This window comes from Lepisosteus oculatus, chromosome 3 (assembly GCF_040954835.1).
Source record: "Lepisosteus oculatus isolate fLepOcu1 chromosome 3, fLepOcu1.hap2, whole genome shotgun sequence".
Taxonomy (NCBI): domain Eukaryota; kingdom Metazoa; phylum Chordata; class Actinopteri; order Semionotiformes; family Lepisosteidae; genus Lepisosteus; species Lepisosteus oculatus.
The window spans coordinates 54,262,458-54,286,694 of NC_090698.1; the positions used below are offsets into that span (position 1 = coordinate 54,262,458).

At 36.5% G+C, this 24,237-nt stretch overlaps 1 protein-coding gene and 1 long non-coding RNA gene across 2 annotated transcripts in view; one reads left to right on the forward strand and one right to left on the reverse strand.

The window, feature by feature from the left end:
- On the forward strand, nucleotides 1-22,009 carry pggt1b (protein geranylgeranyltransferase type I, beta subunit). Its single transcript, XM_006626947.3, has 9 exons — nucleotides 1-155; nucleotides 3,525-3,643; nucleotides 6,236-6,303; nucleotides 6,799-6,950; nucleotides 8,549-8,681; nucleotides 14,929-14,974; nucleotides 16,524-16,708; nucleotides 18,516-18,624; nucleotides 20,910-22,009. The coding sequence occupies exons 1-9, from the start codon at nucleotides 28-30 to the stop codon at nucleotides 21,089-21,091; spliced, it is 1,122 nt and encodes a 373-aa protein (XP_006627010.1). The 5' UTR covers nucleotides 1-27; the 3' UTR covers nucleotides 21,092-22,009.
- The window catches only part of LOC107079894 (uncharacterized), a 25,375-nt gene continuing 7,418 nt past the window's right edge, over nucleotides 6,281-24,237 (reverse strand). Inside the window, exons 3-5 of the long non-coding RNA XR_001480802.2 lie at nucleotides 11,440-11,538; nucleotides 10,609-10,729; nucleotides 6,281-6,411 (exon numbers count right to left, since the gene is read on the reverse strand). This is a non-coding gene — a long non-coding RNA (uncharacterized lncRNA). The remainder of the gene's footprint in view (nucleotides 6,412-10,608; nucleotides 10,730-11,439; nucleotides 11,539-24,237) is intronic.

Genomic DNA, 24,237 nt, shown 5'->3' on the forward strand with positions numbered 1-24,237 from the left:
GACGTTTCCGGAAGTTTTTAGACAAACATGGCGGAAGACGAGAATCCATTTGGCGACTTTGAACAAATAGACTTTCTGAGAGACCGGCATGTTAAATATTTCCAGAGATGTTTACAAGTCTTACCGGAGAGATACTCTTCCCTGGAGACCAGCAGGTATATAAAGTGATAAAAAATATTCTTCCCGGTGTTCGTCGACACTGCCGTTTCTTCCTGTAAATGTATGGTGTTTCCGCTGCATTTCCCTCCGAGATATATGATGGTTTTAAACTTCCGAAATGCTCTGCAACGTTACTTGTTACATTTTTTTATTTAATTTTATGCGTGTGCCTCGGTAAATTTTATACGACCGCCGGGCTTTGGAAGACTGAGTGAAAATGAAATTCTTACTATATAGCTGCTGTGCTGATTGTTGCAAGTAATCCATAATCATATTTATTTATTAAATACAATTATAATTAACGAAATAATGAGTATTCTAGTGCAATAACTTATGTCGAATTTAAGCAAATATTACTAGTAAAGACATTGAATTGATAGAGCTACAGTATCTGTAGTTTCCTTCGGTTGCCGATGTGTATACTGTATACACATCTTTTGCGTGGTGGCGATGTTACTGCATTATATAGTAGCTTCGTTTTGTAGTACTTTTCTTCAACACTTTTAACATTGAGCCTTCAGCTAATTATGGTGTATATTAGGTGTCAATCTAATATACAAGAGTATATTCAAGTATTACACGTAACTTAATATCATAATATGTACCATTTCAAATGGAAAGAATGACCTGTGTCAGATGTACCATGTCTGATAGTCACTTTTAGAAATGTTGCCTTTTCCCACCTCAGACGGCAGCTTCGTTCTTTCTTCTGTATCATGCAATGTTGTGGAGTTTCCACAAGTCAGATCTTCTACCTCTGTTTTGGTTATTTTAAGTTCAAGGTTCTTACAAGTAGAAGTATGTTTGATTTCTGCAGTGAGAAGACTGGCAGCTGTTGATCATTCTTCTGTCTTTATAATATGATAATTCAGTGATGATAAGGTGTGATTTCAGTGCTATCATGCATCCTGAATTACAGTGCCTTGCGAAAGTATTCGGCCCCCTTGAACTTTTCAACCTTTTGCCACATTTCAGGCTTCAAACATAAAGATATACATTTTTTATTTTATGTGAAGAATCACCAACAAGTGGGACACAATTGTGAAGTGGAACGAAATCTATTGGATTTTTGAAACTTTTTTAACTAATAAAAAAATGAAAAGTGGGGCGTGCAAAATTATTCGGCCCCTTTACTTTCAGTGCAGCAAACTCACTCCAGAAGTTCAGCGAGGATCTCTGAATGATCCAATGTTGCCCTAAATGACTGATGGTGATAAATAGAATCCACCTGTGTGTAATCAAGTCTCTGTATAAATGCACCTGCTCTGTGATAGTCTCAAGGTTCTGTTGAAAGCGCAGAGAGCATCATGAAGACCAAGGAACACACCAGGCAGGTCCGTAATACTGTTGTGGAGAAGTTTAAAGCCGGATTTGGATACAAAAAGATTTCCCAAGCTTCAAACATCCCAAGGAGCACTGTGCAAGCGATCATCTTGAAATGGAAGGAGTATCAGACCACTGCAAATCTACCAAGACCTGGCCGTCCCTCTAAACTTTCAACTCAGACAAGGAGAAGACTGATCAGAGATGCAGCCAAGAGGCCCATGATCACTCTGGATGAACTGCAGAGAACTACAGCTGAGGTGGGAGAGTCTGTCCATAGGACAACAATCAGTCTTACACTGCACAAATCTGGCCTTTATGGAAGAGTGGCAAGAAGAAAGCCATTTCTCAAAGATATCCATAAAAAGTCTCGTCTAAAGTTTGCCACAAGCCACCTGGGAGACACCCCAAACATGTGGAAGAAGGTGCTCTGGTCAGATGAAACCAAAATCGAACTTTTTGGCCACAATGCAAAACGATATGTTTGGCGTAAAAGCAACACAGCTCATCACCCTCAACACACCATCCCCACTGTCAAACATGGTGGTGGCAGCATCATGGTTTGGGCCTGCTTTTCTTCAGCAGGGACACGGAAGATGGTTAAAATTGAGGGGAAGATGGTTGCAGCCAAATACAGGACCATTCTGGATGAAAACCTGTTGGAGTCTGCAAAAGACCTGAAACTGGGACGGAGATTTATCTTCCAACAAGACAATGATCCCAAACATACAGCAAAATCTACAAAGGAATGGTTCACAAATAAACGTATCCAGGTGTTTGAATGGCCAAGTCAAAGTCCAGACCTGAATCCAATCGAGAATCTGTGGAAAGAGCTGAAAACTGCTGTTCACAAACGCTCTCCATCCAACCTCACTGAGCTCGAGCTGTTTTGCAAGGAAGAATGGGCAAGAATTTCAGTCTCTCGATGTGCAAAACTGATAGAGACATACCCCAAGCGACTTGCAGCTGTAATCGCAGCAAAAGGTGGCTCTACAAAGTATTAACGCAAGGGGGCCGAATAATTTTGCACGCCCCACTTTTCATTTTTTTTATTAGTTAAAAAAGTTTCAAAAATCCAATAGATTTCGTTCCACTTCACAATTGTGTCCCACTTGTTGGTGATTCTTCACATAAAATAAAAAATGTATATCTTTATGTTTGAAGCCTGAAATGTGGCAAAAGGTTGAAAAGTTCAAGGGGGCCGAATACTTTCGCAAGGCACTGTATGTCTTCCAAATGAGGCGAAATGCAATGATATTAACCAACCTTTTTTAAACCATAAACTATTGTAAATGGTAGTTTGTGTGTTCAGTTAAAATGTTTATCAGAATAACCTCCATATTATTGATATTCTATAGACCATTATCAAATTCCAATGATGGAAAGCCACAAATGCTTGGAATCAAAAAGTGCACATTCTCTTTCACACACTGAAGCACACCTGCACACGAAGGCCATGTTTCATGCCTTGTCAATTTAAGACAATTCATGGTATGATGTTTGAACTAAACTAGACTTTACCTTTAGTACTAAGTGCCACCCTGATGTAGTAGTTGCACTATAATTAAAATAGACAAGATTTCATTTTTTTTGTGCCCACATGCATTCTTTTGGCTAAGCAGGATTTAAGAAATTCATTCATTCTACCTTTTGACATTTGAAAGACCTTGAAGATTTTGGCTTCCCTCTTCTGTCCTTACACCGCTTTTTTCTCTTTCACACATCTGGATTTATTTTTTCTTCTTTCTTCCTCTTTTTATATTAATGTTGAATTTATACAGTTTGTTTAGGTACCAAATCTGCCATACTATTATGACTGTTCACATTTGCTCATACTGTTTGTGGTACCATGTAATATTCTTTTGTTTTCTATGAAAATCCAATAAACAAATTGAACATAAATGGGTTCACGTATAAGAACACTGACATTGGCCTTTATAGGTTTAGACTGCATCTGATTTGATTAATTTTATGATTATAGTGAGATAATTTATAATATCATTGCCTTGGTTGTAATGTTCTCAATTTGTCTTTTTCTTCAGGTTAACCATTGTGTTTTTTGCACTTTCTGGCTTGGATGTACTGGATGCCTTGGATATTATTGATAAACCTGATTTAATAGAATGGATCTATTCATTACAAGTCCTTCCTACTGAAGACAGTGAGTTTTGCACTTCTGTGAATACCCTCTGTCAACTCTTAGTGCAGGAAACTAGACACAAAAGTAGAGCCTGCTTTAATTTAATACACATATACTCAGTCACAACTTGAGGAGAACACCAGGCTTCCAGGTTTAGAAAGCCCTAATTATTGCAGTGTATACAAGCTGTGTTATAATTTTCTTTGTTATGAATTAATATTTATAATAAAGAAGTATTGATCTTTAGAACTCAACCTATGTAGGTCTATTCAAAGTCATTTAAAAAAGTAAAAAACATCTAAAAAATCTGTTCATTGGAGCCAGTAGTTATCTTTGAAGGGGGTTCTGTTGCTCGAAGTGGTTCACACATTGTAGTGTCATGTAGTCTTGGAAACTTGGGTTCAGCTATAGCACTCTTTATGATGCTTATCAGATGCCTTTAATTACCAGTGTAAACTGCAAGTGAAAATCAACGACCTGTTCATTATTTATGAGTCGCAGAATTTAAATTTAATGAAGTGGTCCCATGTTGGTATTTCTGTGGCAAGGAATGAATAAGGTAATGAGAAACATACTGGGTCGTGGGGTGAGTGGTGAAGTCAATAATCATGAAACATTGAGCAGTTTTAAAGGAGTTCATTGACCTTTGGTCTGTGTATCCTTATCAGTACATTATTTTATTAAATGCTTTAAATTCACTGACGTCATTAGCTCTTGCTGTGTTTGGATTTCTTTCCATAAAGCAGAGTACTATTTGTGTATTTGCACTATAACACACCTAAAAAGTATATACCGGATAAATTCTTAGTCTGAAGTAGTTCAAGTAGGTAGCTGCATCAGCATGTGTAGACTGCAAAGGAACAAGTAAAGGTTTATTTCATGCTGAAAAGAGAAGTAAATTAAATTCTGAGTCTGTTTGCTGATGTCTGGTAAGGAGGAAAACAGGTTATGTTTTATAACAGCACAAAAGACAAAAAAAATGAAACATTTGAAAAACAATATAAATGTTTAACAAAAAAACGGTTTTGTCATTTTATCTTTTTTTTAATAGGATTAACATTTATCTGATAGTGGTCAAAGTAAATAGAGTTTACCTCATTTATAATTAAAAAACATGTTGTTCAATAAAATTGGAACATGCTACAGCAAACTGTATGTTAAAATCACTTTGGAGGATAGTGTAAATTTGTAAAACGTCCATTTCAGGATGGGTTAGTTTTGTTAATGGTTAACTCACCTTAACATCTTGGAGTAACTTGGTCTAACCATCATATTCTTAATCCAAGATCCTTGTGAGTATTTTTGTTTTTAGTTTTTACTACGGCATGAAAAATGCATGGCACAGTGGGCAGTAGTTAGGTTATCTGTAAAATCAGATCTGATTTAATTCTATACAATATGCACAACACATTCCTTGTGCAGTTATAATGTTAATGACTGCAGTGTAATGGAAGCCCAGTCCATCTGTCTCAGACACTTAACTTTATTACCATTATAGCAGTTGAAAGCAGTAGCGCAGAAAAGATCCTAGTACTTCTCATGAAATGTCTGTGTTTAGACATTACTTTTTTTCAAAGGTTTCTTACACTCAGGCTTAAAGAAATGGCTGTAATCAATAACCACTTGAGTGGTTATGGAGACCCATAGATTTGAGTGCTAATTCTACAATAAAAGCTGGAATTGTGATACAATCCATTAGAATAAGCTTTTACTAATACAAAGTGACTTGGAACAGATTCAATTTTAAAAGAGAGTCTTAATATTCTACCCAGCAGGTGGCAGCATTGGCATTTATTGGTCATTAAAATAGTAAAACGGTAGACCGAATATTTTCAGAAGCTTAGCAGCTCTGTATATTAATAAAGATATAGAACTTAAATATTAGAATACACATTTAGGGCAAACATTAAAATACAATCAGTGAACATTATGGAAATGTATAGTACAGGGAGTGTATTACCATATTGTTTTTGTTGTGGTTAATTGTTTATTTTTACATTACAATATACAGCCTTATATGTAATTGCATTTGTTGCATTATTCATTCAAATAATATAATTTTAAAAATTTAGGGTAATTTTATATTCTCTGGAATAATCCTCCTTTGTTTAGCCATGCATGGGGGAGCTGGAGCATATCCAGGCAAGTAATGGGCACAAGGCAGGATACACCCTGAATGGGAGGCCAGTCCATCACAGGGAACACACAGACACGCTCTCCCACCACAACTCATTTTCTCAGACGTCAGTTAAATAACCAGTATGTCTTTGGACTAAAGAGGAAACTGTAGCACCTGGAGGAAACGTGCATGACAATAGGGAGAACATACAACTTGTTGGTCACAAACAGTGGCCTTGTACCACTGCACACAGATGGCACCCAGGGCCCCAGCGCTGTGAGACAACAGTGCTAAGCACTGTGCCACCACTCTTTTGTTTATTCCAGGTAAAAAATATTGATTTAAATCCTTTCATCAATTTTAGCTATCGCAGTTGTTTATTTGACCTGCAACACACCATAGAGAGTATATGAATAATATGGACAATAGACGTTTTGGTGGGTGATTTTGTGCAGCTGCTTTGCCTCTTAACATTCTTCTGCGTGTTCCTTCAGAATCGAATTTGGATAGATGTGGATTCCGAGGGTCTTTGCATTTGGGAGTTCCATACAACCCATCGAAGGTGAGGAATACCTAGCTTCCTTGTTGGACCGATCTCTTTAGTGCGTTCTTCCCAGCCCTTTGTGGGTTTCCAGAGTCTTGAGGGATCTCTGCTTATGTGAGCTTCCACCTTCATTTAAAGCAAAATAAGAAGGACTCTTCAGTACAGAAAGGATATATACGCCACACATTTATATATTCAAGAGATATGCTGTATACTGTACCTGAGGTCTCAAGCTTAATGCATGGAGGGCCTAATGTTTTCAGCATTTTGCGCCAACCGCACAGAGGAGAGAATCATGGAAAATAAATGTTTAAATGGGCGAAAATGTAATATCATATACTGAAGTCATTTTTTACCCAAGACTCAACAAGTTGTTGTATGAAATGGACATATAACATTAAAGCTTATATGGTGATAAATATGTGTTTTATAATAAAAATTGATTTCTTTAATGTGGGAGTGTTTGCAAAGTTGATGTAACATTTTAATTTTCAAATGCTAACTGTGTTTCAGGGCCCAGGTATATCTCATCCATATGACAGTGGTCATGTTGCAATGACCTACACAGGTCTGGCCTGCTTGATTATCCTGGGAGATGATCTGAGCCGGGTGAATAAAGAGGCCTGTTTAGCGGGTCTGAAGGCGCTCCAGCTGGAGGATGGCAGGTAGGGGAGTTTTTGCCTAAGATAACATACAGCAGGCATGTCTAATCTTGGTCCTAGAGAGCTGGTGTGTCTGTGCTTTTCTATTCCATTTCAGCTTTTGTTCAGCAAAATCAGCTGATTTCCAGCTTGACTGGAATTTACCAGCTGAATTCGGGTCTTGTTGCTTTAAAGACACCACGAATATGGCTACATACCCTTTCTGTTCTGAGTGGTTAAACCTCTCTTCTTTCTCAAAAGTATCAACCTGTTTAAGGCCTTTCTTCTACTGACCTATGTTATCAAAGCATGTTCAAGTACAACAGAACTTCTGACTACTGATTGAGCCTGACATAAGGGGATATGGAAGTATATTTGTGGAAGTAAAATTATTAGTGGTAATGATATTTTAATGTGTCCATCTTATATGTACAGAGATCTGAATTAAGACAAAAAAAAATTTAATTGTAGGTGGATATTTTGTAATATACAGACGTAGTCTTTTGTAAAAAAACAGGCTTCACTTCAGCCGGTGGCATGAGAATGAGGAAAGGGTAAGTAAAGGGAAAAAAAGAATTTCACTAAATGAAATGGCATGTTTGAGTTATTTACATATTCTCAGTGCAGGTGGATGGCTTTGTTTTGTGTAGATATAGTTTGTGATAAAACAAGTTTGACTTTAAAAATAAAACTGCATCAGTGTCTGACTGCAACAAATGAGGAAGTTATGCACCATTTTCATTTGTATATTGTTCTCCTCCAGCGCAGTGTTCTGGGGTTATGTTCCTCCAGTTTTGGTGGCAGACTTAATGCTTTGTACATCACAGTTCATACAGTACAGCAGCAGTTTTCATCTAAGCACTTTCCCAAATAAGTTTGTATGTGGGGAAGCTGTCACTGAGACAGTGTTAAAATAGGGGTCCCTAATGAGTTGAGAACCCCTGTATTACAGCATTAAAGGTTGCATGCAACTCCTAGCAGGTGCTTGCCTGTCTTTCATGTGCAGGTGTGTGTTCTGTTTTATACTCCACCCACCTCCATAACTCAAACAATAGAGCTATTTGGACCAACATATGTTGCTTTCTAAGAGGGAGAGAGATCACTTTATTGGCCATATACAATTTCGTTTAGTAGGAATTTCATATACCACAACTTTCTCTCCATGAGACACACAGACAGGGAGAGAAGCTTGGGGTCAGAGCGTAGGGTCAGACATTTTGTACGGCACCCCTGGAGCAGTTGGGGTTAAGGGCCTTGCTCAGGGGCCTAAAGGAGTAGGATTCCTCTGCCGGCCGTGGGATATGAGCCGGCAACCTTCCAGAGCACTTCTTTCAGGATCTTTTCATGTACAGCTGCAGCATCTTAGATGGTTATCTTTGAGGACTGCCCTGATGATCACCCAAGCATTGTTGGGCAGTGTGCTTCTGAACTACTAAAAGTGCTGCCAGCATACCGTAAGATTAGTTGTGTGAATGGAATATTTATTCCTCGTTTTGACTCTATATGAACCATGATTGCATTATTGAAGTCTTTTTCATTTTGTTGTTTAATTTCCAAATTCTAGACGCCACCACCTGCATACTTAGCGCAAAGGTTTTATGTTGGTTTTCTTTGTCCATTAGTTTCTATGCTGTTCCAGAAGGGAGTGAAAATGACATGAGGTTTGTGTACTGTGCTGCATGTATCTGCTACATGCTAAATGACTGGTCTGGTATGGACGTCAAGAAAGTCATCGACTACATCAGAAGAAGTATGGTAAGTTAGCCTGACTGTACTACAACTTTTGTGGCCAATGTCAAGAATTCTTTATATTGGCATTCTTTTCAGTTTTCCAAAGGTGCCTATCTATAAAATAGACCACTTTTTTTAAAAAAAGCATGTACATAATTACTACTTCAGGTTTGGACTTGGAAAAACAGAAGCTTGTTGATTAATATGTGTTCAATATCTGTACAATCAATCCATCTGTAGGTTTATTATAATAAATATTTCAATATATGAAACAGAAGATCTGAGCTGTAATGAGGTGCTGGAGGTGTAGCCTTAGCAGTTGTGGGGGAAAAAAAAACTTTTTTGCCCAGAGAAAGTCTGTAACAGGCAGGCAGGAGGCAGCCCAATTGCATTCTTAGAGCTTGCACCTAAGGATTTCTTTGAGCCTTTCCAGTCAGGGCTTATATTAAGGAACAGTACTGAAACATCCCTTGTTAAAGTGATTAATCATTTGTTGTTGGTTTCTAGGTCTAGGACACTTAATATTCTCATAATTATCTATGTGCAACAGTATGATGCTGTCTAGCTATCACTGGTCCTTCCCCCTGTTGGTTTGACTCCTGTGTGGCCAATTGATACATTTACTCAGTGTGTTCCACGGCATTCTGTTATATAACATTTACAATTTAATATTCACTCTTGATCAGACCATTTGCTAATGACACTCAAATCTATTAGCAGGGCAAATCACTGCAGTTTCTGAATGTAACGAAAGCTTGTATGATAGTAAGACATGCCTCTGCATTACAGTCATATGTGCTAATAAACAAATGTGAGAACTGAAGTGATTTCTGAGAATTGTGTCCTGATGAAAACTAGCTCCTCAGAAACAAAGTGATTTTGGAGCATCCACTCCGGATGCAAATTATCAGAATAATAAATGCATTACTCAGGCAATAGAGAAACTTAATGTGGGTGATTTCCATGACTCCCTGTATTCATGGGATTGTTGTGCTTCAACTAGTGGCGGACACAATACAAGTGCAGGAGGTTTTCCAGTCTCTTTATCTACGTAGTGATTGCCCTGCAGAGGAAACGGTGCTAGAGGCGCCTATATCTTTATTTGAGCTGAAGCACATAACATAGGGAAACTCTTTTGGCATTTAAGACATTGTCCATCTGTTTGCTTTCTGATTTTTCACGCATTCTTTCCCATGAGAGTGTGGTTGGCCTCATTTCAGAGAATTTTTAAACATTGATTACAGTGCTGAGAAAGTTTTTACACCCCCAATAAAAGTATTGGAATGGCAATGTTTTTTACTATTATACCTTTGTTTTGATCTTTTCTTAAATAATCCAAAATGACTATTTTTGCCAGTTCAAAGTTTTTTGCAAACACAATGTGGTGTATGACAATGAAAAAAATAATTTAGAATCAGTGAATGTGAATTAATAACTTGGGATTCACTTTACTTTGCACAAATAAGATGACAATATAATGGATAGAACTTTGAATATGGTCTTTACTATACAGGTGTGTAGAAACATCGAATGCTACATCATGTCATAATCAAAAGAGATTTCAGCAGACCTCAGAAAAGGAGTAATCGATGCTCATTGATGTCTAGAAAGGATGGCAAAACCATTTCTAAGCATTTGGGGCTCCAACCACTGACTGTCAGATAGCTTTTCTTGAAATGTAGAATATGCCAAACTTTGTCCTGGCAAGATCTCCCCAAGAAAAACCATCATAATATCTAAGGATCTGTATCAGATTGTTGCTGTGGCTAGTGTCAATGATCGTGCCTGGTCATCAGGAAAAGACTGAACAAGAATAGTTTTCAGTTTGTCAAAGAACATCTAGGTTGCCCACAAACTACTTGAATGATATTCTCTGGGAGTACAAGTAAAAAAATTAAACTTTTTGGCCACAAAAAAAAACCACACACACACAGAACAAACTCATCCTGACCTTCAGCATGGTGGTGGTATCGTGGTTTGGGGTTACTTTGCTGCCTCAGGATCTGGACAGTTTGCAATCAATGATGGAACCATAAATATGGCCATCCATTTGCCAAAGGTGGGTCAGTGATCTACAGCAGAATGGAAGAAGAGGAAGTTTAACATTTTGGATTGGTAATGTTAAAGTCTGGACGTAACATAAACTCTGAACTACTAAACAAATGTCACTAACTTGAAGCAATTCTGTAAGGAAGAATAAGTGCCAAAAATTCATAAAAAATCATTTTTGTTAGATCATTTTATTAAATAATCCAAATATGTCTTGTGTCTCTGAGCTGTTTGTTTATTCAGGTTTTCACAAACATTTCCTCAGCTCTGTAAATGCATTTTAAAATTTCACTTTGTTACTGAATGGTCCCTACTGAATTATATCTGACTTTTTGGCACCTAAAAAGGTCTTATTTTGCTGCATATGATGCAGCCATTGAGAAATGATCTGTTGGATGGGTTACAGCTATGATAAAGAGTTTAAGATCTTAAACTCTGTGTGAGCTTACAACCTTCTCCACTGACTTGATGAAGTGTCAACCTTTATGCTAAGCTGCTATCATGTCAGCTGAGTATCTGGAAAACTAGTTCCACGTGGTAACAGTTGTACTGGAGCGTGTCCTAAACTATGGCTTCCGATAAGTTTTTTCTCCTCCATATTATACCCTAGATACAATTACAGAAATAGTCTTCCCTTGTGCCATTCTTTAATTAGGTGCAGAGACAGCATTACACTCTGCAGTGGAAAAAGCAGGTCATTAGTCAAACATACCTTGACTAGTTCAATACATACCTTGGTATTGAACTAAGTTTCATGTCATCCCAGTAAACAATTGTTTTAGCAGTTCCCACATCTCCGCCATCTCTGCTCCCCTTGTTCCCCCCTGCCAAGCTATTGGAATAGAATAAATGATAGAATTATAAAATTATTTTGAAAGTGAAGGGAGTCTGTATCAAATTCACTTGATGTGAATCACTCAGTTTTTTTAGCCCTGATTTTCCTGTAATTTGGTGTGCACTTAAAGAATGTCTTGCCATATATATCTTAAGATCTCAAGATCTTAAATATACTATACTGCGGTACTTGTTGTAGCTTTTCTATCTCAATTCATCAGGAATGGGTGTTCTATAGAACGGCTTATGAAACTCCAGAAAACACGGTGGGTTCCAGAGCTTGCAGTCGCAATACAAATTTCTTTCTGTACTTCCGCCTCCCTTCTGCAGTGCCTGCCCACTGTGTCCCTGGGGGGGCAAGGTTGCCAGTGCTCCCAGTGCATAATCTCCTTAAACAAAGGCATTTGCTTCTTCTTTTCATATGTTCTTATTACAGGGTTCATCTGAGCTGTTAGCAGCAGTTATTTTCTGAAATAAATACTGCGGTGTCATAGGTGAGACCGTTTACTGAATAATTAATGCCAAATATATTCGGCCACCTCCCCTTATGATTTTTATTTTGAAAGGGATCACTGCACATCATTGAATTTTCTTTTATAGATACAAGTAGAATCTTGGACTCTCACAGATCTTTAAAATGCATTTTCAGATTTTGATTTTCAACCCTCTTTCCTGAAACCACCACTGGCAGACCATATTGTTCCACATACGTGTTTCTTCAGGGAGTTTATAGTGTATGCATGATGCTGAGTAAGAATCACTCCTCAGTTTGCATCAGTACATTTTGAGTTTCACCAAAAGGCAAGTTTAAATGCTGTGGTAACTGCTCTGGTACATGTTTGGCACATTGGTTGTGTAGTTTTTGACTTTTTTACAATGGGCAGACAGTCCAAACCCATGGAAGATACTTTGTTTTGATTTCTCCGTTGTAGTGGCCATGTGGCTTTTAAAGGAGATGACTTGTATAAATAGCACAGATGCTTTAAAAAGAGAACTGCCAAATTGTTCACTTGATTCACGGTCTTTTTTTCTAAACCTCCTGGTTTGTAACTTTGTATTTTTAGCAGCTTGTGACAGGCCTTCCTCTGTAAGCCTGGATGACTGACTGCTTCAGCCTTGGCCGGCCACTTGGCATTTCAAATGGTATCCAGCGGTGATTAATCCATTAATTGACACACTGGGGAAAAATGAGCAACCGACAGCTCGAGGTGCAAATGTTGGTACACAAATCAGAAACAAAAACAGGTTGTTAGAATAAAAGATTAGCAAAAGACCAGTGGATATGTAGCATTTTTCACTTAAGTAACATAGAAGTGCTGGATCTGCTATATTATAGCATTCCCTTTCAATTTACATACAACTAATTGGAACACAAAAGTTTTAAACCCTTAATGTATTGCAGGATTAGGTTTATGTAAATAATTTGGTCATTAGAGAAATGTTGTCTTTGTTTATTTGTCTCTGTGCTTTTTGGCTTCCAAGTCTTCTGGGAGTTTTTAAGTTTGTTCTTTGGTAACAGCCTCTTAATAAGGTAATATTGTTCTAGCTCTGGAATGTCTATTAATAGACTATAGAAACATATTACTGCAGACTGGTGGGACCCATATGGTGACAGTTCCCTTACTAATTCATTTTTGGTCTCATCTTGACCCCATGCTTGATTGTTGGCAGATTCCTTTTTTCCATTCTTTTTTCCAAACCTTAATTTTAAATACCCCTATATGGTCATTAAACCTATTGTTTTGTAAAAAGCAAAGCATTTTATTATGTATGTGTACAAAATTGATCAAAGTTAAAGATGATTATTTTGTGTTTTTAACAATGTTGCATTAATTTGAATATTTTTCTTTGCTTAAACTAAGTTACTTAATGCTTTGCTATTATTTAAACACTTTAGACATTTTGAATGGACTGTGCTGGTACAACAGCACTCCCACATTTTTTCTTCATTAGTGCAATCACAAAAGCTCACGAATAAAACGGTATGCTAATCAAGTCTCTACTTAAAATAGTCGTCGCTCATAGTGCTGCTATTACGAGAGGTTATTAAAAGTGTTGCTTTGTAGGAAATGGCATTTTGACAAGATCTCCCATCGGGACTATACACAAGTTACAAGGTTAACAGCTGTTGTTGCTGAGCAGTTCTAGACAAATATTACTGCGTTGTTACAAAACAAATATTCTTTTTTTTTGTATGACCTTTTGTGATTCTGCAATGGAAACATTGATGCAGTTTTTAAAAAATCACATAGCTATTTAACCCAGAAGCGCACACTTTTTAACTTTAACTTTTCAACATGTGTTTTTACAGTATGTCATGTTGAGTGGTAGCAGTCCAATATTGCCATAGTGAAATGATTTGCTTCTGTACATTGTGTATTGCGTTACATTTAAATATTGGTTATTTTAGCAAAGGCTACAGTATTAAAATGTATTGGGGTTTTTTTCTACTACCTCAACCATTCTAAAAGATTAAGGAAAGTCTAAAACATTCTAGTCAAAATCCTATACCATTTTCTCATAGCAAATGGGTAACATATATTAAGTCTAAAGCATGCGAGTAAATTCAGATTTTGCAATGACAGGGTGGGCATTGGCGCTGTAATATCAAATTTTTTCCCTTCTTTTTCCTTTTTGTTTGCATGCTTACAGCCCTGTGAGGTGGCACTTTTCCTACAAACACCCTCTCTTAACTTTGCACATAATTTACAAATTATTCTGTGGTATTGAGTAAAGGGGATGTTTCCCAGAGGCAAAACTGTATATGTTAACTTATTTTTAATTGTATATTGTTGAAATATAGTGGTTTTCATGTTTTCTTGAAAACATGGATTAAATAGAGTAAAAGAGGATGTAATTGTGTCAGCATAAAGCGTAGGAGAGAGCATCGACGTGCGACCACTGTTCCTCTTTGCCGGTGCAGTTCTTCCATGTTTGGCATATGCTGTCATTTGTTTTGAGACTGTTCCCCTCGACGCATAAATTTTGCAGTTTTTGTGACTGATGCACCTGCAATTCGGGCACCGAGTATTTGGCCTCTTTGGAACTCTTGCTAGTTGCCTCATGTTGCTTTGAAAACTTGCATATCAAAGTTCTAATTGTCAGACCTCTTTTATAGCTGACACTTACTGCTAATTGGCAACCAACCTAATATGACTTGCCATTACAGCTGCAATTGTATTTGTGATTTAATTACTTCAAAGTTAAACTCCTTTTTCTTGTGGCGTTTCTGCTAATTTGTCCACCCCCTGTATGTCTCAGTAGGTTGAAATGTTGACAGACATACAGCAGGCAGCGTTGCAGAAATATATTTAAAAATAATACTAATAGAGGCCTTGTAGAGCTCACAACATTCTAATATTCCATGTTTTCTTTTATTGATATGTAGTCATACGACAATGGTGTGGCCCAGGGAGCAGGACAGGAGTCACATGGTAAGTATCAGATTCGACTGTATTTCACTGTTACTTGCATCGGTCAGACCAGAAAAATATGCATCATGTGGAATCTTACGATACTCTGTTACAAAGAGTACATTAAAGTAACGATTAATCTTCTTTGGAGTGTTTAAAGTAAGTTTACGAAAAGTGTATTTCAGCAAGACAGGAAGTCCAGACTGACTAACTATATTATGCTCTGAATGCCACAGTCCCATTTATTTATTTAGCTGGTTTTAACAGATGAATCATTTATTCTTGCCAGTAATTTGTTGTTCTTTTCTTTGACTCTTTTGTTGGTCAGGTTTTCAGACAGATTGGATTATACCTGACAGATGCATGTGATGGATTAAAAGCATGTCTGTCTGGACATGTGCCATATGCTGTGCTTTGTTCCTTGATTAGTTTTATGTTTACTTAGGTGGTAAATGAGACTTTTAAGAGATATATGAGTGGACATTTTGAAAAAAATATATTAATTAAACTTTAATGTCAATGTGGGAAATAACTTTGTTAATACACATATGGTAAGATATTAATGCAATATGATAGTCTTGACTTTAAGCATAGAAGCCCTTTTAGAAACAAAAAGAAATACAATGTGTAGAATTTGTCATTTCCATTTTGTTTTGGATTACCTAATAAATACTCTCAGGTAGGGTCTCAGATAGGGTATTCAGCAATTTGTAAATGTAAAGGCTCCCACACCAAATATTTTCACCTTCCCAATTTGGGTTGCTAATTGTTCATCATCTGATCTTATGACTACAGCCTCAACCCCTGCATGGGGTGAATTGGTACTTTCCAGGCTCTCCCTTGACATCCCCTGTCAAAGCAGTGCTCATTCGACAAACTGCAAACTGCACATCTTACAAGAGGAGTGCATCAATTTGATTAAGTAGTATGTTCAACTTCACCCAAAAGTGCCCCAAAGTCCACCTCTCTGTTCTTACTGGTGCTCAGGGAGGCATATTCAGCTAACATCATTACTGAGCAGTGAGCTGGCTGTTTCTTGACATTAGGGTGTAGCCTGTACTCCTGTCATTTCTGATAGAGCCACCAGGGAACTCCCACATCCCTGTTTTTTACAAATACTATACATCTTATTTGCTCACACTGAGTGTAGGTTGAACTTTATGATCCCGAGTTTGCATTGGTGAGCCATTAGCTATGTCGCAAGCCCTCTGTAACTGGAATTCCCCGAGCTTAGACACACAGTTGTTTTAGCATTGCTGCGGTAGGGCTGGGATCTCGTAACTCGCAGACATGTGATTGTCAGTCAGGGATACACCTCTCCTCCTATCGTCTGAACATCCCTGCAGAGTGGGTCAAAAGATGAGTGACCAGACCAGAGGAACCGGTTTCCCTTTCTGATTCTACTCATGTTGCTATGAGCCTAGTTGTAAAGAACAAAATGGTGATTCCGAATTGGATGGGTAATTAAAAGATGCAGCATCATGTTCTGCTTCATGCCAGCACCACTTCTGAAGATGTAATAATTGAAGGCTGTTGTTCAGACTAACATGAGTGTTACTGATTTGTTCAGGTGGATCTACATTCTGTGCCATTGCCACTCTTTGTCTCATGGGTAAACTGCAGGAGATCTTCACAGAAAAGGAGCTAAACCGAATAAGGAGATGGTGTATTATGAGACAGCAAAATGGTTTTCATGGACGACCTAACAAACCTGTAGATACATGTTATTCCTTCTGGGTTGGAGCCACACTTGAGGTAAAACAATGATTCATTTAATCACTTATTGTTCACTCTGAGTAAAATCATTTAGGTCAATATTTTCATACATAGTTAACATCATATTCCTTTTATACATTGATACTGAGACACTAATGTCCACAAACTGAAATGTCTACACCAGTGTCTATATATTGGACATTGAAACATTTTGTCTTACCAATATTGTTATATTTGCTTTTATTTTATCTATGTATGGGAGACCGAACAATTTTGTCTTACCAATATTGATTATTTGCTTTTTTAGCTATGTAAACAGGTTATTCAGAAAATCTTAAGAGTATAAAAATACTGACTTGTTTTTACCATGGATTGTCTCAAGTATATGAGAAACATAAATACACATCCATTCAAGAGCTAGCCTTGAGCCATTTTTTTCATACCACACTAGTTCTTAACATCACAGTACTGAAAAATTTGGTAGAACGTAAAGTAGAAAAAAAATAGTCATAAACATGAAAATACTCTGAAAATTGCACCCTGATAAAGGCCATACTCCTGGTTTTATTTTACATCTAAGTGCTGTTTGACAGTCTACTTTTCTGATGTCACAGTGGTTCCAAAATGTTTCTGCTAGTTTCACACTTCTATAGTCATAAAGTCTGCAGTTTCCTGGACTTTAATTTGCTAACAAAGAACATTTTCTCAAAACAACATTCTTGGCTGTTTTGTTACAACTGTTGAGCCATCATCATATGAACCTTTATAAACCCTTTCTGTCCTTTTCAAAGTCAGAAATGATATTTCTATGGTTTTTGATTGTGGCGTTCCATTTGTTTTAATATTATTGAACCTTACATTCTAGCTTTGATGCTGTTGGTAATCATATTCTTTCTAGTGAGTCATTCTGACAGAAAATGTATTTGGAATTTCTTGATTTTTCTTAAAAGAAGGAAAACTGTTTTTTTTTCTGAATGAGGCTAGTTTTTTTCTTTTCTTTTCTTCATCATAATTATTATAATGCCTTGTCTCCAGGAGTTTCTCAGTCTACACTGAATAAATCACAGCATGTTAAAAACTCAGCACCGAGAACTTTAGGTAAAGTCCCAGTATGATGCTCATATTATTTATGTTCTGCAATCTCTGCAGTGATCTCCAGTTGATTTTAAAATCATGTCGATATCTTTCAAGATCTTGAAAGTTTTGTCTTCAAAGATGTATTATATCTCCAGCTATCAATCTTAGCTGCAGCAATCTTTGATTCATTAAGATCTCTTGTGTAAGAGGACTGTCTGTGTACCAAGATTAAAATACACTTAGGAACACATTAGGAAATTTAAGATTATAAAGGATAATGTATAGAAACTCGGATGCTGTATCAAAAAATGCCCTTGCTTTTGTCCTGGAACTTTCCTAAAAGTGACAAACAATAAGTTGTTTGTCCCAGCACTGGTTGCAGCTATATTTCTTATTGAAGCCTCAAAACACAAAAGTACACTGAAAAGCTCATGATAACTCACTCTCAGGTTGATTTACAGTAGAAAAACATGTAGACCTAAAATATTTCATATCACTTGAAGAGTGATATGGAATAAACAGATATTCCCAAAACTTTTAAATGTAACTACGATAATAGCTGTAGTGGTATCTCTTGCCTTCCTCTTGTAAACTATACTTGTCTTTTGTTTCACTTTGTGATGGTCTACAGAGTACCTCAGTGAAATGCATAGAAATATGATCACAGGGTAAAACAAAGTAAGAGATAGATAATCCAGGCTATCATTCCTTCCTGTGATGCTGTGTATAGTGATTGATACATTTGGTAAAACCCCGCCTTTTCTTTCAGCTTCTTGATGTTTTCCAGTACACTAACTTTGAAAAGAACCGCAGCTATATATTGTCAACTCAGGACCGTCTAGTGGGTGGATTTGCCAAATGGCCTGATAGTCACCCAGGTAAGATTGCATGGGGTGCCTAACAGGGTGTTATGTAAAGAATTGTTTTATTTGTTTTTGTGTCTGTCAGCTGAAGACCTTAAGCTATTCAGCCTTTAAAGGTGCTGGATCTTTTATTCACAAGCCCATTGTTTAGCATTGATTAAGGACATCTGAGAGGACAAGGTTCATGTTATGTGATCTGATAGACTGAGTCCAAGACCTTGGAAGTGTAAAAAAGAGAAATAGTTTGTGAGAAATAATTAATACCATATAGTACTAAAAGCCACTTTAGAACCCCAGTTATTTTGTCTGAATTTCTCCCATTTGTATTTTAAATGCTTAAATCACAAACATTCTATTCAGTAATTACGAACCTTAGATGGAACACTGTATTTTCAAGGCATTGCTTATCTGGAGTACTTAATTTATTACAGGAACTAACACTAACTCACTAAGAGAGTTGATGTCAGAATTCCTTAGTGCTGTTAAAATAGTTTCTTGAGCATCAAAAGACACCTCACACTACCTATTCATCTATACTTAAAAAATAGATGATATTTGGATATTCATCAATACAAAGTCTTTTTGGATTTTGGATTTCTCATTTTTAGCATTGTTTTGATTAATTGATGTTTTAAGACTGACAGTGATGGAAATAAACACTATATTAATAAACACTAAATTAATTAGAAGTGTTGATTGGGCACAGGTAATAAAGAAGATTTAAGTTGAAAGTTGCAAAGGAATAATGCAAAGAACCTTGTATGCCCAGTTTATCAAGAGAATGATCTCATGCCTTTGGTATGTTGGAGTCTAGAGTCAGTACACTTTGTTCACAACCAGCAATTTATAACCCTGCGAGACATTATAGTTAAATGTAGTCAGTCATTTCTAAACCATAAAACATTGATAGAATCTGGGTGACCTGGAGTTTGGGACCTCACTTCCTTTACCCCTTCCTCAGACCATGTGCTGATATGACATAACATTCCAGCAGGACAAAATATCCACATACTGCTCATGTAACAATGGCTGTCTTGCAATATAAGAACCTGACAGTTAAGTCATATATGTCCTACTCGCCAGACTTGGTATCTTTTGATCATTTGTCAGATGAGTTGGGATGATCTGTGGAATCTAGAGTTCGCAGACTGAGTTCTCCAAGATAAATTGGACAAAATCCCAAGCGACAGCACCTGCAACCTGATTCACATTGCAGATATACCATACATCTTGGATAGCTTTCAATGGTGGCTACACCATGCCTGTTACCTGTAACTTTCCCAGTAGACCCCCTGCTAATAAAAATAATGAGTTTACCTATGTCATGTCTGTTCAAGAAAATGTGAGTTCACCAGCTCCATAAAAGACTTTTGTAATTTTCAAGAGAAAAATGTAATTTCTTTGCTGTTGCAAGTAATGTTTCTTTGGTTGCTCAGCATATTTTCACTTGAATTACATATTGCACGTCTCAAATCCCCAGTGAATTTCTAGTTTTGAATGTGTTTGTCATACATTATTAATTTAATCATAATTTAAACATCAAACTGCTTATTGTGGAACTTACTGATTTAACACTTAGTCAGCACTGGCAGATAACACAGCTATTTGTTAATTGAAACATGACAATAATTGAGAGCTGCATCAATCAAGATGCAGCCCGACATATTTTCTAAAAACTCTTCTTCAGAACCATTAAACCGATTTGAAAGTTGGCAAGTTTTTTCAGCCTTTCTTAGCTACAGGCATTTTGATGCTGTGATGTTGAAATACTCTGAAGTCCTGCATTTTACAATAGCGCTTAAACTTTTGGTCTAAAGCAGCTTTTCAAAAGCAAAATATCTTATGATGGTTATTTGATTGTATTTAGAATCTAGCAGTGTTTGAGATTTTCAGGTCAAAAGTTTATAACACTATAAAAGCAACACTTGTTTCTTATTAGTGTGAAGGGAGCAACAAGAGACTGTAAAAAAAGAAATGCTAAGAAGAAAAGTCACAATGAATTCTCATTTGGTTGCTCATGTTAAATTGGCTTTTTCAGCTGAAGCTGATTTATTTAAATTGAACATATGCTTATAGTACTGGGCAAGAATTCATCTTTTACGGTTTTTGTGTAGATGGCCAAAGTTGCTTTTTTAATCTGACACTCTTCAATGTACAATTGGGATTCAGATTCCAGTGTAAACTATCCTTTTTAAATCACAATGTGTATCCTGTAGCTGACCTAGTTTTTCAGGTCTGCTGAGTTCTGTCAGCTGAAGTTTGACCAGTGCTTGCTAGTGTGAACTTTTTTTCTTTTTCAGATGCACTGCACGCTTACTTTGGGATCTGTGGTCTGTCATTGATTGGGGAATCTAACCTTCGCAAAGTCCACCCTGCACTGAATGTGAGCATAAGAGCTTTTGAACACCTGAAGCACCTGCATCAGACGTGGAAAGAAAAGAGCAACAGACCCCATACAGAGTCTGAGTCCATCTGTACATGAGACCTTTGCACTCCAATAGGAAATATCGAGCAACTATTTTAAAAAGCCATGTGCAATTAAGGGTGCAGTAAAGCAGTGCTGGATTTGTATGTACCAAATCAATTATTGTCAACATTCTTAGCAATATCCCAAGACTTAGTGGGTAGCATGTTGAACACTTACTTGTGATTGAACTTAATGGAGTGATAAATAAATAATAGAGCCTGAGATTTTTAATTATTGAAAGCAGACTGAAGGAATGGGCTTTCCATGGCCTGCCAGATGAACAGCTAGTGTTAGGTTAGCAACAAGGAGGCTTGAATTCTTTTGTTCTTTCAGAAGTCAGAGTCCATTAATGAAAGCTAATCAGTCTTTGGTACCTTGTGTCTCCTATATGTCCTGTTAAATGTTCGGACAGTTTTATTTAAGTCAATTTTAAGACTTTTGACTTTCATAAACATTTTTTTCTTTATTTCAAATGCTCAGAAAAACTTTGCTTTACCAATTTAAGTTTCTACAATGAGGGAAAAGGGGAGAAATCCTAGACAAGACATAATCCTAAAATATTCACTCTTAAATTTCTGGAAGGAATTAGGGGAATACCAAAAAGCTTTTAATGCGTTTTTTTTATTAAAAGCCCAGCTTTAAAAGACAATATGACAGCTTATGTTATACAAAGATTCATGTATTGCACTGCGTGCAGAAATGAAAGGCATGCTACCCACAGAAAATCACAAGGGTTAGTTTAGTTGCTCTTAGGTTTCTTTGCTACTAAGACACGTGAATGTTTGCTCTAAGTAGTGGTATACATAACAAGCACTGTTTGAACAACACGTATTCAATGTTGAGCCTTCAATGTAAAGTTCTTTATACTAATTTTTCTAAATGAGTTTTCAAAATATTCTGTTTATAGAATAAAACTCTACATGTATACAAATATTTTATTGTTCTTCATTAAAACTCTTCAGTATCCAGTGACCCTAGAACAGGATTGGTTTAAAAGCATCTTAATTCACATCATTATTCAGATTAATATTTCATATAAGCAGCTTTTCACTTTAGATTTTACATTACATTTTTCATTGCTTTTCATTTTTTGTTATAAATGTGGAGGTCTCTGTAAACCAAACATTTTAAATTAATTACTTTAAAAGCTTGAAGGTGGGTATCTCTTTAATTTGATATGATGCCTTTAACTAACCTCTTTTAATATTTTTCTATATTGTTTCAATCTATGAAATACTGAAGTGATCTCATATCATTTTCTTCACATCTGCTATTCCTTTGTACTCTTCCTCATACACTTATTAATATGGAAGGGGCATAATTATTCAGTCTATTTTCAGTCACATTTTCTGAACTGACTGGTTTGCAGGAATCTTAATTAACCGGGGTTGTGTTACTAGCTTTTACCACATGTAAAACACATTTCTGATGAAAGGGTCATACACCTTGGATAATTAACATGGTTAAATGTAAAGCTACTTTACACTTTTGTGATTTAAATTTATTATTTTAATTTCTGTGCCTTTAAAAAGTATTTGGAAAAGGAGTGAGCCTAGTTTCATTTCAAAAGTTGGAGACAAGGGACAAGATTCTGTAATTTATTCAGTGTTAAAATGAATGAGTTGCAATATGAAAATTGTTTGGGACTCTTCTTTACTTATCTCTTCACATATAATTGATTGTATTTCTGAATTTAGTTTTAAACTGCTTTCATCTAAATTTTGACATACAAAGGTATTTTATTAAACCTTAATTTACCATTTAACATTGTTGCTTTTTTTCATCCCCTAGGTCATAAAAGCTGAATTCCATTGGTAGTTTTTGAAAATCTTATTTATTTGATGGTTAGTTTTAGATGAGATTGGAATATCCGCATTTTAAGCTTTAGTTGATGCTAAAAATGAAAGGGTCATTCTCACTGGAGACTTTTATTATTTTTGTGTAAGATCTTATATGGTGGTCTCAATAAACAAAGCCTCACTTTACACAATGTCATTAAAATATGAAAGGTAAGAGTATTTCCATTTCAATATTCTGAGCTAATCAAAGATACACTTTCTCCCCCTGTTCAGTTACCTGTCTAAATCTCATGTTTTGTGCCTCATTCCTTTTGGCTTGGTCTCCTATGTACTGTAATTGCCAATCACTCTCAATTATTCGTTGTGAGGACTTAAATTACTATGGAAACGCTTTATTTAACAAGGTAATGTGTGCAGCAAAGTGGTGCTTTCCAGGAATAAAAATAATCCACAGATTTGTCCAAGATGTGTTATATTAAGCATTAACATTTTATGTTCAGCATGCGTAGGCTGCAAAGGAACAAGTAATAGGTTTATTCCATGCTGAAAAAAAGAAGAAACACAACGTTTCGGCCATGGAGCCTTCTTCAGGTGTGAACATTTTATGTTGTTGAGTTTCCCCAGGCACCAAAACCAGAATTCCCCTTCAAAGCCGCAGGTGTTAGAACAGTAGTAAGATTATGAGTGAGAGGACCTTGTTTGGTTGCTAGTATTTGGTTGTTGAGGATCTCATCCAGACTGTTATTGAAGGGAGAAGGTATATGTTCCCATTCAATAAAATGTCTGGATAGCATGTTCCAGATTCAAAAAATGTGCTTTCTATTCTCAGTTTTTAATTGTTTTGCCATTCTAAGGATGGTCATTGGATTGTCTTCTCTGACCAAAACCAAGACCAAAATTAAACCTGTTCTTATAGTCCGGCATAGATGAACATTTCTTTGAGGACCAGGTTGTATCTGGTCACACTTCTCTGGAGACTCCATTGCAGCAATATATTTTTTGTTACGTGGTGATGCCACTTTCTAAACAAGGTCAAAATATAAATTCTCAAACAAGAATGGTAACAGAGTGAAAGAAAAAATTAACTATGAAAAATAAACTAGATGAGATCATTTTTATAATAGTGTAATTCAGAAGTGTTTTATGCTTAGGAAGCTGTCTCCTGTCTTGCTGCTTAAAGTAGTTTTACAATAAGGATATCTAGTGTACACGGAGATGGTCCGTTTCCACCTTTTTGTCTCAAGCTTTAGCTCCTTCTTTCAAGTAAATTTGTCTTATTTTAAAATTTAACTTCATTTATCTGCAAAGAACTGCAGAGTTACATGTGTTATTAGAGAGGTTTTAGCAACTACTAGCTACCTT